This window comes from Euprymna scolopes, chromosome 1 (assembly GCF_053919585.1).
Source record: "Euprymna scolopes isolate OS-2025 chromosome 1, ASM5391958v1, whole genome shotgun sequence".
In the NCBI taxonomy this organism is placed as follows: domain Eukaryota; kingdom Metazoa; phylum Mollusca; class Cephalopoda; order Sepiida; family Sepiolidae; genus Euprymna; species Euprymna scolopes.
Genome location: NC_136482.1, coordinates 98,487,433 through 98,505,795, shown reverse-complemented (window position 1 = coordinate 98,505,795; position 18,363 = coordinate 98,487,433). Strand labels below are relative to the sequence as shown.

The following is an 18,363-nucleotide window of genomic DNA, read 5'->3' as shown; positions in this document are numbered from 1 at the left end:
GTTTAATACAGTTTCAATAATGATACCCATAATTGCATCATGTTACTGTATAAATTAAATAAAACAAATAAAATAAAATCAACTTGTTTTTTTTTGTTTTGTTTTTTAAATTGAAATCCACTGATATTCTATGAGTGCATTTGTGTGGGAGTATCCACCCTATAAATTAACTCATCTAATATATAAAGTAAAAACAATTTCTTATTGTTTCTTTATCTTTCTTCCTACAAAATTAATATTTGATTCTGGTTCCTCAGCTTTTTTGTACATCATTGTAGCATGTTGTATGGCCCAATGAAAACCCGAACAGGTGTTCATCAGTATAAAAGTTCGAATCGAGGTATAACTGGAAATTATGGAACACCTAGACAAAGTTCCACAGCTATACGGTCATCCAAACAGTTCACACATTACTGTAGTTGGCCATGATTGATCCGCACGAGAATAGGGGTGGGTTGATCACTTCTGGGTCCTTCACTCCCATATGAAAAGTCCATGAGATGGAGAAATCGATGTTTAAGTCAGAGGAAGTGACACATGCCTATGTTGTGATTTAGATTAAATGCGTGATCACATCCTCGGGCTTTGTGCTGGTTCCTGCAATTTAAAGTATGTCACCCAAACAGAAACAACAGAAAAAAACAACAATCAAAGCCTCTGGTTGTTTTCTATAACAAAGAATATATATTGTCAGGAACTAGATAATTACAAAGTTAAAAAAAAAAAATGTGTACAATATACAATGCTGTTGCAACAAAAGATGATTAAATATATATTTGAAGGGTGTCAAGCCAATAGTCCATTAGAGAAATACCCCGTTGTATACCGGGATTAAACACATGTCAATAGTCAGTGAGAAAAAAAAATCCTTTGTTTTTGAACAGTGGGTAACAGTCTTGTTGAATCATCGGTAGCGTGAGAGCTCATTATTTCCTCTCTCTTTAGGAGATACCCTTTCTTCTGTCCTCTTATGAGATACACTTTCTTTCTCCTTTCTTTTGGAGAAACCTAAAGACAGCTACAGTTACAGGGGTAGAGGCTTATAGACCTTTCTTGCATAGCATCATAGTTGACGTACCCAGCCTAGGTAGTCTTTTTATAGGCCTGCAGTGATGGAGCTTATTCCAAACTTGCACTCTTTTCTCAACTTGTGACTTCTACACTCTCAACTTCTGCTCTTACTCAACTTCTTATTGTTGAAATTCGCTCATGCACATCATTTTATAGATGGGTAACGGTTAGTGGTGGACATACACTCCAGTTAATAGGAGATTGCTCTGTCATGCTTATACTATTGGTCAATTGCCAATCTTATGTAAGCATCGTTCCTATTGGTCAATTGCCAATCTTACGTAAGCATCCTCCATGGGTAATTTTTTATCAAGGTGTTTCTCATGTCAGCAGTTTTTGCAAATGGTGACCTAGGTGTCATCGTCACCTAAAACCAAACTCCAACAATATTCCAATACTATTTCCTAGTATATCATTGATTTATTGACAAAACAGTATTTGTATTAAATTGTTATTATCAACTCACATCCGTTCAACTGAAGGTGTTTTTCCCGTGTTTTGAGTTGAGTCACTAACTAGTAAGGTGAAGCCAACAAAGCAATTGGGAATTGCCCGATACTTTTCACATAATGAAAGCTTTCACTAAGCTCTATTATAACGATTATTACTGTTAAATCCGTTTTCACAGGGGTTGGGTCACAGTTGTTAAAAAGAATAAAATATAATTTGATTTAATTCCTTTAAAAAAATACCTCATCTAGGTCAGAATTATTCTGAAATAGCCGCCATCTTAAAAAGTGACGTAACTATGTATTTATACATACAAAATAATTTCTCTAACCAAACATTCTTCTCATATGCTTAAACAAAGAACAACCAATGGTTTCACAAATAAAATAAAATAACAACAGCGAACTTAACACAGAAGTCGAGAGTGCACATGTACAAAAGGAACAGACACGTCTACTATCTACACAAATATAGACAACAATTTATCAACAGCACCATTTAATCCATAACTGATAAAATTTACCTTTGAGTAAAACAATAAAAACACTATTTCTCGATTCTTGATTATTTTTAAACTAGGGTTGATCGATTTTGGAACTAGAACAAAAGCAATGTTATGAAAGTTGTAAATTAACATAAAGAATTACCACATAAAAAAATTTTTCTTCAATATTTTACTGCTATTGAAGGGAATTAATTTCAAAATTCAAAATTCTGTAACTATTTCAGTGTAATCCGAAAATATAAGTTAGTAAAATGAAAATTAGACTTAAGAGAAAATAAATGTAAAAATTACCCTTTATAAAAGATATTTTTTTAAATTGCATAATATATATTGTGTTTAAGAAAATAGTTAAAATCTCTAAAATATTTAATATATAATACAAATAACTATTTACAAATCTGATCTAATTTATTAGAGTACTTATTTCCCTGTGGATTGTGAGGAATTATATAAAATAAAGAATGATTAACAACATTTCTTTAGTGAGAAAAGGTCTTTATAAATTAAATGATCCTCTAATTTGATACCAACAAAATACATATTTTTTTGTTTTTATTTTTCTTTCATTTATAACAGAACAGAAGCAGTTGTTCTTTCAATCTTTTAAAATGTTACCATTGCTTTGAGGTAAAATGCAGCGTACTGAAGCTGTCTGTGGTGATGGGAGAAGGCGTATTTTCAATTTTGAATTCTAGTGATATTTTTTACTCGTTTTATCAAAATAAAATAAAATGACAAATTTTTTTTTCTGATTTTAAATACTTAAATTGTTAAATTTCTAACAAATTTATAGGTCAAAATTTGCATAAACAACGATTTTAGAGTAATTATGCAAATGATCTTCAACACTATTATCTCAAATAATGGTGCAAGTATAAGAGCTCTAATTTTTATTATCAGTATTTATTATAGCAATACACAGCTTTCTATGATAAAAGTAATTTTATATAAAAAAAAGTGAAAAATCGATCTATGCTATCATAAAGCAAGTTTTATCAAGTTTAGCCATGTTCTAATATTGTTATGAAAGACCCTCAAATTTCTTTCAGCTACTGAGATAAGAGCAATCTGTAAATCAGTCTCTTTCACAATTTTTGTTATCAATGGCTTTCTTGCTACAAAATAAATATTTCATTCTGGCTTGTCAATTCTTTTGGTGGATCGTCTCAACATGTTAAGGACAATAAAATGTAATTCAATTTAATTCTTTCCAGAAAATATTTTAATTGGATCAGAATTATTTTTATACAGACGCCATTTTAAAAAAGGGAATGCAACTCTGTATTTATCAATACTCAGATGTATAAGATGCACTTATATTGCCATGAAAGGCATGAAATATTAAATTAAGTAAATAGTTACTGAGAAAATAGCAATTTGTATTCAATGACTCGGTTACAGTTTGATTAGATTTTTTGGGTTATTTAAAAATAAAAGTCAAAACGATTCATTGTACATGATTAATTGAACACAAGTTGCTATTTTATTTAATAATGGGTTAAATTGCAGATTGATACATTTATCTGTATTAGTACTTAAATGACCATGACAGATCTCATGGGAATTAAATTCAACATAGATAATTCCATAAACTCTAATCATATCCATTGGGCCAATAATGAATTTTCTGAATTGTTTATAATAGATATTGTGTTTCAGCATTACACCGCCCTCCCCCGCCCGATTTACTAAAGACCAACCAAACCAAATTAAAACCTAACATTTTGTTTTGTTTGATAACATAATGTTAAAAACTGGAAGAAGTTTTTTGAAAGTATTTCTTAAGAATTTAATTTTGAAAAAAAATAGGCCAAATGTATTTGGAAACCATACACAAGATGTAAATACTATTTTATTAAAATCACTCAATTTTTTTCATCAGATGGACGCTTCGATAACAAATAAATAAAGGTATTATGTTTGTGAATTTATCAGATGAGGATTGATAATTCATATTCTTTGGATTATTCGAATTACCGTTCTCATCAAGATTGTTATTTTCACAATGTTTCGGTTGATGTAAACTCCAACATTCTTCAGGTGAATTTTGTCAAACTTGGGAATCTTTCTGTTAAACACAAGAATCTGTACAGAATTTTGACTGGAACCTTTATTTAATCCATGGGTGCAGCATGCTCTTGTATGACACTATTGCTTCTCGAGAGCATATTTTTATGCTTGTTCCATCAGCTGGAAGTTGAAGTGCGGGCAACACCAAATACGATTCCCAATTATTTGGGATTTCTACCCAGTCATAACTGATAGAATGAGAGCATGCTATCCCCGTGAATTAAATAAAGTGTTCTGTTTGAAATTCCATACAGATTCCAGAGTTTGACAGAAAGATTCCTGATTTTGACAAGATACACCTGAAGAAGGTCGGAGATTACATTGACTGAAATGTTGTGAAAATAACACTCAAGATGAGAACAGGAGTCTGCATAACCCAAATAATATGAAAATAAAGTTAACATCTTTATATTTGTTGCAAAACACTTGTTCTCTGAAGATGGATATCTTATCTGAAAAATTTAAGATAAAAGTCAAGAAAGAAAGAATAAAACTGGAATAAATTTTAATAAAAAATATTTGCATCTTATACATGGTTTCTAAAAGTATTTTGTTTATTTCAGTATTTTTTTTTCAAATTATAATGTAAAAAATTTGTATGAATAATACCGTCTTGAGTTTGCATCTAAGATTATCAAATTAGAGGAGAGCATACATTTATTAGGTCATGAAAGGTATCAAGTACCTCTGTTCCGACTCTTACATGGGGAATAGGATCTAGGCAAAAATAGATTGAGAAGTATCATAATAAGAATTACTTGTTTCACATTTAAAGACTTACACATGCCTCAAGAGTTTTAATGCTGCAATTACAAGTGGTCCAAATTTCATGATCAAAGAATTCAACCGATTCCATCACAGATGACTGATTAATGAAGAAGGAAGATTTAACCAAAGAAATTGTTGGATTTTTTTCCATGATAGTTCTTGAGCCACGGCATGCGATTTTGTGTTACCTCCATAGTATAAAGGCATATTTATACTTTTAGTAAAACACGCAATGCACAAAGGTGAATGTGGAGGTTCAATTAGATGTCCAGCGCCAGGATACACAACCATTTCCACATTCACTGCACGTTCCGGTGGAAGCATTCCAATCCATTTTTCATACTCATTTACAAGAGCACATGGGTCTTCTTCACCAATGATAAACAAAATCTTAGGAGTGTTCTCAGTTTCAAACTGGAAATATGAAGATTCACTCAGAGTGGATTCCCATTGGACCATATTATAACCAAAAGTATTAGTAACAAATGCCTTAAACTCATTAATATTTTTGCATGGAATAAGATGATCACCATGCTTGAATTGAACGTTATACCCAAATATAGGAGGATAATTAATAGCTACAACAACTCTCAAAAGAGGACAATGTGTTGCCATATAAAGTCCAATCTGGGCACCAAGGGATACTCCTATGAGCCCAACACCACCAGGAATCACAGAAGGATGAGCACTCAACCATTTTATAGCCTCTTCGAAATATTCATAATTCAAGCAGGAACCTTCCTTTGGGGTGTCTTTATATTTGAAATAGGCAAGTGCCAGTGCAACAAATCCATGGCTGGCTAAAAGAGCAGCTCGCATTTCCACTAAACCACCCCTTCCGCCAAACATATCAATCACGCCTGGTCTCTTTTCATTGCTGGAAAGCACACTCGGAAGAAACAGTGTCCCACGTATCTGTCCTTCTTCTATTTCAATTCGTCTGACATTCGGTGCCATGTACCACCGCACCAGTTTCTCTTGAGCAATTGGTTGCACATGGTCATTCCACATGCAATCCCAAGTAATATGATCTCTGTATACACTGATATCAAACTCAAATGGTGTACGCGCATCAGATTTTATGAGGCGCTCACCACTCCTTTGGCCTGGTGCTGAAACCATACTCCAAAATAAACCCATTGGCTCCACACCACTGTACATGCCGGAAGTGGCTGCATTGTCGACTGTCAGATCAACTACTCCTTCTTTTGATGCTGTATAATGAGCATAAGATCCAAAGATTTGCTTTTTGTCTTGAACTTTGCAGCACACTGTGACCTTTTGCCATGGGTTGAGATGTGTAATTTTTATGTGAATAATCTCGTCTACCAAGGCCTCCTTCGGCTCCCATACAATATGGACATCCATAGCATCTGATATTTTAACAGTCAATGAAGCCTGAAATAAAAATGATTACTTGAATAAAGGATGATACGAAAATGATCTTATCATTAGAAAATTGGTAAAAATCCAGAATAGTTAACAATCGGGAACTCAATAAACAATAAATAAATAAATAATTTATAACAAATACAGTAGAATCAAACTCTCTATCTGTTGAGGAAAAGGACTCTCTAAACACTAATTCTGCATTTTAGTTAAATTTCAATGTATCAACTAAGACCCAATTGAGATAAATTGTCTATCGAGGTTATCACTACTGTTCACTTGAAGTCAGCTTATTTTGGGTCTGTTAAAGCTCTTCTGATCTGCTGTTAATTGTCCCAAACTGGAAATTGTCCAAATTAACTCTGACTCCTAAATTTATTGACTCAAGATCAAAAATGCTATGAACAGTCCTGTCAGCTGGGAGTGGCTGATTATTCAGAAACTGACCACCGACCATGAGGCAACTTCCTGTCTTAAGAGTTCAGAAAATCTTGATTACGTTTTTTACTAATCTCACTCCTAGTAATTTTCATTGTTTGGAAGAGGGGATGAGGTCCATTTTTTTTTTTTTTTTTTTTTTTACAAAGAAGTCACCACTTATCAAGACCCAGAGGCCACTCGAGAATAAGAGTTAAAGAGGGTACAGTAGGCAATAGGACAATATCATAGTAATCGTTAGTAGTGTAAATTTGGTAAGTTGAATTACTTAAGGGGAACGGCTCATCAAGAACTTGTTTACATTGGACTTGAAGATGACCATATTGTAGTCAGCTGGAAAGCAAGAAAACGGAAGACAGTTCCACAGGTATGCAGTTCTAAGAAAGAAACTTTGTTCATGGAATCTACATTTAGGTTTAGGCACAGATAAAGAATGGGGGAAATTATTGATAGTGTTTTCAGTTAGACGAGTGTTTCTCATGAAAGTTTGGCAAGGAGGGACTATAGATTGGAGCTCAGACAAGCATTTGCCATGAAAATAACGATAAAGCAGACAGGCTTGCAATGTCTCTTCTGTGAGAAAGAGATTGCAAGGAAGAGGAAAGGGCATTCCCTACTAGGCTACAAAGTCTATTTTGAACTCTGTCAAGGCAGGACAAGTCCTTTCTAGCAGCTCCTGCCTAGATGTGGCAACAATACTCCATTCTTGGATATAGCTGGCTCTTGTCTACCTGCTGACGTAATTTTCTATATATATCTATCTACTAGATTGATAGAAGGATCATACCATTTTACCAGCAACCTTGGAAACGGATTTGATGTACAGGTTTAATTTTAGATCAGGAGTAAAGTCAAGCTCAGAAGCTTGTCAAAACATGGAGTCTTCCCAAGAGGAGGGCCATGCATTTCAGTTGATGCCAGATGGGGATCAGAGCGTTGATGATGTAAAGATTGAAGCTTGGTTTTAGATGCATTAAATGTAACCAGCCACTTTTTCCCCTGTGGTACCACATGCTCAAGATCAGAGGAGAGAGAATCAAAGAGAACATGGTCGTTTACGGACTCTGGTGTGCTGCCATAGATGGAAGTGTCATCAGCATAAATTTCTATGCATGATCTAAATATGTGATTTGGAAGATCATTGATGTAGATCAGGAAGAGAGTTGGACCCAGGATGGACCCTTGAGGGACTCCAGCATTAATACTATGAGCTTCTGATTTCTGCCCATCAACCACTACTCTTATGAACCTATCAGAAAGAAATGATTTAATAATTGAGAAGACATTTCCAGCAATACCATAGCTAGAGATCTTGTGAAGTAAACCTTTATGCCATACCCTATCAAAGGCCTTAGATATGTCAAGAGCAATTGCCCTAGAAAGGTTGCCTCCGTCGAGAGATTTGATAATCCTATGAGATAGTACTGTAAGCACATCTGCTGCAGATCTAGCAGAACGGAAACCATATTGAGTGTCACTAAGAAGGTTATTTTTGTTGAGATGATTGATTACTTCTCTATTTAACACAGATTCCAGAAACTTACTCATGACGCACAGGAGACTTATTGGCCTGTACTAAGAGGGGGATGAGCGATCACCTGAATTCTTAAATACAGGGCATACTGATGAGATTTTCCAGGGAGATGGGAAACTATTCTCCTTAAGACAACGTTTAAACAGTTTTGTAAGTATGGGCGCTAGTTCAGGTTGAAGTTTTTTGAGTACTATAATTGGAATACCGTCAGGACCAGTTGTTTTACTGGAATCAAGGTTTTTGATTAGCTTGGCAACATCACGTACAGATATACGTATATCACATAGCGTGTTTTCTGATACAGGAGGAAATATTGGGGGTAGGCGGCCTTGATCGCAAAGGGTAGAATTAGCTGCAAAGTTCTTGACAAAGAGTTTGACTTTGTCTGATGCTGACGAGATTACCTCAGGTCCATTGATAATAGTTGGGATGGAGCACACGCTTCTGTTCAGGATTCTGTTTGCTATTTGCCAAAACTGGTGGGAACCAAGTCGCTGCTCAGCTACTTTGGACTTAACAGATTGAGCATACAACTCTCTTGCATTCTTTATTACTTTCTTACAATGGTTGCTGGCAGTCCTGAAAGCGGCTTTAGTTTCCATACATCTATTACGTTGGAAACAGTGGAAAAAGTGATTTCTGTGCGCAATGGCAGCAGCACATTCTGGAGAGAACCGTGGCTGGCAGGTTTTTGCTGAAACTTTTTCGAGGGTATGAAACGGTCAATACCTACAATTAACCATTCCGTCAGGTCTAATACTATAGAGGACACATCCTTTTTAAACATGGAATGCATAGGTAGATCAGATATAAATGTACCAGTCAGTCTTATTGTATCCCAGTCAGTCTTATTGTATCGATATACTGTACGATGGAGAGGTACGTCTGGGGACTTATTACATTTCATTTTTATCTTAATTGATACAACAGAGTGGTCGGAAGAGCCAAGAGGCGACAGAACAGAAACTGAACATAGTTCAGGGCAAGTTGTGAGAAAAAGGTCTAGTAGGCTCGCATACTGGCCGTCATTGTCGGGCACACGGGTGGGTTCCTGAACAATCTGAGTGAGGTCATAGGCAATGGAGAAATCATGACAGAACCTCCCCTCATCATCGGTCTTGTTAGAGTGGGTCAACCATTCGACGTTGTGAACATTGAAGTCTCCACATACGTGAATGTTAGCTGAAGGATAAGCAGATAAGACTTGGTCAATTTTCTCAGATATGCTTTGAAAGATAGTAACTCCGCTGTTATGGGGGCGATAGAGAGTAAATATAAATGCCGTAGTGTGAGCTAAAGCAACCCGGAAGCACATATAGGGTAAGTTAGGATCTTCTCTGGAGATGTCCCTACCACATGGAAAGCTATCCCTAATATAGGCACATATTCCATGCCCATGGCGATCTTGGGGCTCAGATTTAGAAGTTAAGTTAGAGTATCCTTTAATTGCAAACTCTTCTAGGGAAATAGCCTGTCCAATGCCAGTTTCACTTAAAAATAAAAGGTCTGGTTTAGTCTCCTGTAATTGGGTTTCAACCTCTGGAAGGTTAGAACGTAGATCTCTGATGTTGGAGAAGAGACATGGTAGTAGGGGTCTACGTTGGAAGTTGGATTTAATGCATTTTGTAAATTTTTACCTTGTTTCCACCTTAACATTTTTCTTTAAAATGACTACCTTTTAAGGTTTTCAGGTATGCTGAAAACGAATATTGCATTTTAATTTTCTGCAAATAAGTAGCTTTCCGGATATTAAGCAATGTCATTTCTTATGTTATTGCTGGTGGCCATCTTGGTATGTGCGTTTGCGCATAGTTTCTTAGGGATTATGTTTGCGCACTCACGTGTACTAAGATGGCCACCAGCGATAACATAAGAAATGACATTGCTTAATATCTGGAAAACTACTTATTTGCAGAAAATTTAAATGCGATATTCATTTTCAGCATACCCTAAAACCTATGAAAGTAATCATTTTAAATTTTAAGGCAGAAACAAGGTTAAAAAAATTACTGTTTTATTTCTTTGTTTTATATAGTTGAAATTTCAGTAAAACAACAGAATAGAAATGACAAAACTTACCATCAACTGGTGAATATATAGTTGTTGCTTATCAGGATTCCTGGTATCCTGGTACTGTGAAAGCTACATCAAGGATTCATGTAAAGTACGATTTATGGTTGCATCTCAAAAAATAGGGGTATATTTTGGGCCAGATAGAGAGGATTTACAAAATTGAAAATGGGACCGGTCCCAAAATGCATAAGTTCTGATCGACTATGGGAATTTCCATCTTTTACAGAAATCCAAAATCTATATGAAAAATTTTCTTTGATTTATTCCTGAGATTAATTTCTATCTACTCAATTTTTTTTTCTTTGAGGGGAGTAGTAAATACCGGCCGTGAATGCTTCTTAGGCATTCAATGGCTACATCCCAGATTAAGCTCTCCTTTGGTGGAGGAGGCAGGAAAATGCCTGCTCTCAATAAAGCTATATTGTAATACCACTATAATACTTAGTTTTGTTCATGAATAGACACCCATTGTATGATACCTTCTGCCAGTTTTAAAAAAATTGAAATTTGTACATCTTAATTTATAATTCATGGCTTATGGTAAAGAGATACATCAGATTTGACTGCATAATCAGAAAGAGCACACAATTTTACATAAGAGTGCACAGTTCCATGAGAATAGCTTGAAAAATAGATAAATGATAGCGAAATTATCGAATTTCTTGAAATCTTGAGGTCCGTAATTTAGCCCACTTTCTCAAAATAAAAATGTCCATGGAAAAGCCTAAATTTTGGCACTTAAAATTCTCATAACTTTTGAACTACTGATGGTATTTGCATAATTCTAACGGTTTTAAGCATCTTTTACAGAGCTTTTTTCAAGCAAGTTGATAAAATAACAATTATCTAAAATGAAAAAAATCAACTTGTAATGCTAATAGAGGACATATCCTTTTTAAACATGGAATGTAGAGGTAGATCTGATATAAATGTAAGGAAGCTATCCCAGTCAGCCATAGAGTATCGATATACTGTATGATGGAAAGGTACATCTGAGGACTTATTACATTTCATTTTTATTTTAACTGATACAACACAGTGGTTGGAAGATCCCAGTGGAGACAGAATGAAAGATGAACATAGCTCAGGTTAAGTTGTGAGGAAAAGGTTTAGAAGACTTGCATACTGACCGTCAGTGTCGGGCACACAGCTGGGTTCGCGAACAATCTGAGTGAGGTCATAAGCAATAGAGAAATCGTGACAGAACCTCCTCTCATTATCTGTCTTGTTTGAGTGGGCTAACCATTCCACATTGTGAACATTGAAGTCTCCACAGACGTGAATGTTAGCCAAAGGATGAGCAGGCAGGATGTGGTCAATTTTCTCAGATATGCTCTTAAAGATAGTAACTCCACTGTTATGGGGACAATAGAGGGAAAATATAAACACAGTAGTGTGAATAAGTGATTCCTGGAAAGCACATATAGGCTTCTCTGGAGATGTCCCTACCACATGGAAAGCCATCTTTAATGTAGGCACATATACCATGTCCATGGCGATCTTAGGGATCAGATTTGGATGTTGTTAGAGTATCCTTTAATTACAAACTTTTCTAGGGAAATAGTCGGTCCAATGCCAGTTTTGCTTAGGAATAATTTTAGTTTAGTCTCCTGTAATTGGGTTTCAACCTCTGGAAGGTTGGAACGTAGACCCTTGATGTTGGAGAAGGAAACATGGTAGTGGAGGTCTATGTTGGAAGTTGAAGATCTGAGTTTATATATATATTCTTTTTAACACATGATAAGGTAAAGCCGTAACAATTACCCACTAATATGGTATTGAAAAGCCCCAACAGAAGCTACTGCATGGTCCAGAATCCATAAAAATGGCAATACAGCAGTCCCAGTACTTTGCACCTGCTGATAGGACAGCTTCCTTAGTGGTTAATCCCTGACTATCAGGCGATTAACATAAGCCCAGTTAAAACGTTCACCTCCAGCACCCTTATTAGTGACATGGCTACAAGGATAGACATAGAAACAGAAAATTTCCAAGATCTCTGGCAACTGTCCACACAAAATACTGCCAACCTAGAATACAACTTTTTTTTCTCCCTTTGTCATAAAAATCGCTCATTAAAAATGGGGACTGAGGGACTTATTAGGAGAAGCAAGAGTAATGGAAGTAGCCGATAATGCATTCACAATGCATTGTTTACTCTCCATTAAAAAAAAATTATGTTATTAAGTAATGTACTTAATATAAGTCCAACTGACGTGTTTAAGGGAAGGTATGGTGATAGATTCCCCTCCAACTAACTGAAAATAATTAAATTGTCAAACCTATTTATGCTATAAAACAATAAAATAAAAAAATATATAAATTAACAAATAAAATAAATATAAATAATATCAACATTTGTCTATACTAAAACAATACATATCACAATTAAATTAAACAACTTATCTGCTAAAAGCTTCCGTCTTCAATGCAAAACTATTAATGATATTCTTCACTTTAGATTCAGTTCAGCATTCAAAAGATTTAAAAATTAACCCCTGAGAATGCTACTCTTGTTCTACGATTGTTTTGTTGACGTTTTAAGGAATACAGGGAAGATGGGGGGGGGGGGGAGAATAGAATTGTTGAATCTATGCTATATTAAAAATCAACTTACTAGATATAATGAGTACATTCATAGTATCACACAAGAAATTGAGTGATTCTTATACTTACACCACTTTTTTTATTGCAGTTATTTCTCATCTTTTTTTTGTATATAGAATTTTTATTCACCTCAATTCACAGTTGCATATTGTATTATATGGGTTTTAAGTGAGTTAAGTGATTTTATTTTGGTGAGTGGTGAATAAATCTTTACTATGATTGTAATGTTTTGATCAATAAAACAATCAATAACTGTGACTAGCTAATTTAGATGACCAGTCTCTCTCAATTCCCCCCTTTGACCTTGTACCACACTTCATATTTATTTTGGTACTTTGAAATTTTTTGGATTGGATAATTTTTGTTTTACGTATTTGGAAATGTTGTATTACCCATTTTTACGATGCTATGTTATTTCCTATACCTCAAAAGGCATAAAACCATAACGAGAAAGATATTAGTTAAAAAAAAACTTTCTTTTTTAACTAAATGTTAATATTTCACCTTCCATAGAAGATTGTATCAGTTTTTGCAAGGAAGACTTTCCTTTTTGTATGAAATGTTTGGGGATGTAAACTTGCAAAATAGCAAAATGAGATCGAAAGCCACCAACAGATTTATTCAGAAATGTCTTGTTTTGAACATATTTTTCACTAAGAACTAATATCAATTTCAATTTTGACTTTGAAAAAGTCGAAATTGAAGGAGGTCATAACATTTCTGTATTTGTTGTCCCATGGAAATGCCGATTAGGGTAAAGACTTACGTTTTTCGAAAGAAGACATGGTCCGTAGAGGCTATGTTGAGTAAGATAGATGCAGTAATTAGCTGTTTTCATTTGCAAGTTTCTGTTGCATGGGTAAAATAGTGTGCTTGAACATAAATGGGGGTGAGAGTGGTGTGCAAAGGCATGGCCAAAGTGCATATATCTAGAGACCGAACATTTTCTACACAAAAGAAAATGGAAAAAAATCAACACTTTCTTTTAGTAACGTAAAAACATAAAAAGCATTGTCCACTTCTGTTCCCCTCCCTCTTCCAATCACATTTACTGTAAATAAATTTTTAAAAATAAAATAATTGGACAAATATAATTTTTTTCTAGACCCAAAAATATCAGGTAAAAATGAAAAATTGTCTTAACATTGGCAACCAAAACGAAATTGATCTAATCAAGCAAGTCAAAAAATGCCCTTATTTTTTGTAAATATTTATACATAAATAAAGTCATATTTGTTTATCTTTTCTTGGCACTCAATCTGACACCAGATACTGTTGTGGCAGTTTCAAGCCCTCTTCTGTTAGAGTGAAGTATAATCCAGCTCAGTCTTAGGAAATGCTTCTATAAGAGCTAGTTTTAATAATGGATGCTAAAACTAACTTCTATAGATCAGTTCGGTGCAAACGTTTTTGCCGATTTGTAGAAGGGGGATTTTTTTTTTTTTTTTACATGGAGTTCACTACTTATCAAGGCCCAATGGCCACTCAGGGATAAGGGTTATTGTGTGTACAGTAATCAAAGGGATAGTGTAGCAATAGTATTGGAGAATTGGTAAGGTGTCATTACTTAGGAGGGGGCGGTTCATCAGGAATTTGTTTGTGTTGGACTTGAAGACATCCAGGTTGAAGTCGGGAGGGAAACAGGCAAGTGGAACAGAGTTCCACAGGCGTGCAGTTCTAAGAAAGAAGCTTTGTTCATGGTATCTACGTTTTGATTTAGGCACAGATAAGGAGTGGGGAAAATTATTGATGGTGGTTTCAGCTAGTTGGGTATTTTTTGAGAAAGATTGGCGAGGGGGGACCAGAGAATGGAGCTCAGACGAGCACCTGCCATGGAAATAACAATAGAACAATGACAGGCTCGCTATGTCTCTTCTGTGGGAAAGAGGTTGCAGGGTAGAGAAAAAGGCACCCCCCACCAAGCCACGGGGTCTATTTTGTACTCCGTCAAGGCAGGATAGGCTGTTTTTTGCAGCCCCCGCCCAGATGTGGCAGCAGTACTCCATCTTTGGACGTACTTGGCTCTTATATAGATAAATCATTGTAATTTACTTTATGCATATTGTTATTACTTAAACATTAATTAATTTATAACTTTTTCTTTCAGATTATTAAAACATCAGTTATATTTTTCTGCAATATTCTCCACCCATATTGACTCAAAACAACCTTTTTTTATCAACAGAAAGGAAGTTATCTTCCATCATTATTATAATGAGAGTTTGGTTGGGAAATCTTATCCCATCTTACATTTTATCCTGATCTAGCTCCCTTGGATTATCACTTATTTTGAGAATTACAAAATCATTTAAATTTCCTTAGGTTAACATTATGAGAGGAGATTGAACATGAATTAGATTCATATTTCACATCAAAACCTAAAAGATTTTACAAGCAAAGCAGTTATAAGCTCGTTGACAGATGGAATCAAAAGAGCAAAGGTCGTTATGAATAAAGATTTCCAAAAACAGTTTTTCATTTTCAAGATGAAATTTTAAATGTAGAAAAAGTGTTGCACTGATCTAACCTTATTAATGAAAATCATCGCACAAAATGAAAAACAACTTTTTTTTATAATAGTAACAAAAGCATTTGTCCGTTTGCTATAGGTGGAAGATAGTTGCCCATTGTCCAAGTGAAAAAATGAGGAGTCTGTCAGCAGTTGCTGGAGCATCCAGTGAAGAGAGGTAGGAAAAAGAGGATGTCTTTCCTTGTTGCTTTTAGGATTCTCATTGCTAAAGTAGTTCTTCAGAGGGTAGGTGAAATCAATGCATCATGTAAACTGATACACACACACACACACACACATATGCATACATACAGCCAAATCGCCTAGCAGGGACATTTTTCTGCAAAAGAAAATAAGGTTTTATTCATGACAGCTACATGTCTTCTAAGGCATTTTCTTCTCTTTTTGAGAAAAGGTTAACTTATTGCCGTTTGCTAGAGACACTCTTACCAAGAATTACTGATGGGTCTGTTCAAGGCTATTTTTGCAGAGCATCAGATGGCGGCTTCAATATGCAAGCCTTTTTCCTCCACCTACCACTTTTATGCTGCACATCTTTCTAAAGATGTAAACCAACAGATGTTTCCAGAGAGAATCTTATTTCTGGGGAACATAAGATGACAGTAAACTAATTTTTTTCTTCCTAAATAAAAAAAGACACACACTGAATACAGATTCCAGCTACAGGTTTTGCGTGAGTGTTTTACCTTTGTTTTTCTTTTTTACTGTAAAACCTGTTTCTTTTTAGCCATTAAATGTAGATAAATGAAAATATTTTATATTTACAGCTGAAATGTGCTCTATCATTTAAAGAAATGTAAAAAAAATAAAAGTTTATTATTTGTAATTGTTAAGACTAAAACAAAAGTAAAAATTCTTTGTAAAAATGTAAAATAAATTTACTATCATTTCATATTGTTTCATGATAACACAAGAAGTGTCAAAACAAAAACAATTTCTTGAAACAAAACATCTCCACATGTTTTTTGCACTTCACACATGAAACAATAAAAAAAAGAAAAGAAAATTTTTATATTTTACATGTCTAAAAATAAAGTCTTTGGATATAATATATTAAACATATTAACACAAGAAGTGTTGAAACTGAGATAGGTTTTTTTTAAATAAGGTGTTTCTGTATGATTTTGTATTTCGTTACATGCTTGGTGACTTTCATTCCATATTTGCATCAACTGTATCCATTTCTGCCATTTTTGTTTTGGGAGCACAATTGTTAGAAATTGCCTAGAAATGTTGGTAGAATCCTATTTAAATTACACGAATTACTCACAAATTCACTTTATATTAAAGGGGAAAAAATGGTTACACGTTCCTATTTATCACTAACTGACCCAGAAGTGGGTGCTTGTGTTACGTTATATTTATGTAAGAAAATAATACCTTCATTTTAAAATCTATCTTTCTCTCTGTCGCTTTCTCTCTCTCTCTCTCTCTCTCTCTCTCTCTCTGATTGCAACGTCTTGTCATACAAGTGCCACTCCTTCAGTCACTGAAAGTTCATGCGTCCGAAGATGACTTCAGTCCTACCAGCGACTTGCACACCCTCAAGCAGACATGACATTGAAGACGGTCATTGATACACATACATATACATACACACATATACACATACATATATATAATATATATAAATCCCCGAAACAGTGTTTCATGGTAAACAACTGATGATCCCTTGAAAAATAAATTATTGGTATTATAGTAAATTCGAGAGCGAGTTGATGCAGTGATTGCAGGTGATTAAATGACTTACTGACTAGATGGTTTTCTAACGAATGATAAAAAATATTTTTTTTGTATAGTTTTAAAGGTTAAAAACTTCCAAGACTATATATATATATATACACACACATATATATATATATATACATCTATACACATACAAATCCATACATATACATATGCACACATATGTATATATACATATATATACACACACATAAATACACACATGTACACATACACATACATGATCATTGCAACGTCTTGTCAGACGAGTGCCACTCCCTCAGACACTTAAAGTCCATGAGCTGAAAAATGACTTCCATCGCCACAGAACCATTTTTATAGACAAATCTCTGAGAGAGTATCTATACACAGATGATGTTACAGAGTCTTAGCTTTGTACGACAGCTAAGTCTCTCTCTCTCGGTTCAAAATGTTGAGATCCAGCAACAAGTAAGAGAAAGATAGCCAGCAACAAGTTAAACTGCAGACCAGCTTAATGCGGGTACTGGTCTCCCGCTTTATGGTTTTTTTAAATCAGAGATTTGTTTCTCCTAGAAAGATTGCCTTCACCACGGCTTACAGGAGCCCTCACCACCCCAACACACACATACATACACACAAAAACACACGGTGCTAGTTGGCCATTGACCCCGAAAATGGGTTCATTCGCCCTTTGGAACGTCTTGTTTTTAATCCTTCAGAGAGACTCGCCACCCTCCTCACCAAATAAGTTTGGTGGGGGAACCAGTTTAGTTGCTGGTGACCCGACCATGAGGCAGGTAATACTGGGTTACATGGTACCAGTAGCATATGACATGACCTGATACACATACACACATACATATAAATACCTATACTTGCACACATATATATACATATATGCATACATGCACATATATACATATATACACACATACATACCCACACATATATGCACACATACATACCCACACATACATATATATATATACATACACACACACACATATATAGAGAGATAAACATATACATGCATACATATACACACATACATAAATACATATGATGACTGCAGATCAGTTATTACATGCTTCCAGCCTGTCAGGCCTACACGCATCACAACTTTTCCATCACCACAGCTCTTTTTTTTTTTTTGTAGACAAATATCTAAGGGAATATCTGTACAAAGATGTTATTACAGAGTTTTAGCTTTGTACGGCAGCT

General features: G+C 34.8%; 1 protein-coding gene across 4 annotated transcripts in view; it reads right to left on the bottom strand.

Moving 5' to 3' along the window:
• Positions 1 to 661: 661 nt before the first annotated feature.
• Positions 662 to 18,363, bottom strand: part of LOC145256650 (bile acid-CoA:amino acid N-acyltransferase-like) — a 153,213-nt gene continuing 135,511 nt past the window's right edge. For all 4 annotated transcript variants that reach the window (XM_080115594.1, XM_080115624.1, XM_080115614.1 and 1 more), the window contains one exon: positions 662 to 6,262. In XM_080115594.1, coding sequence (XP_079971720.1) covers positions 4,952 to 6,262 — 1,311 coding nt within the window. In that variant the 3' untranslated portion in view covers positions 662 to 4,951. The remainder of the gene's footprint in view (positions 6,263 to 18,363) is intronic.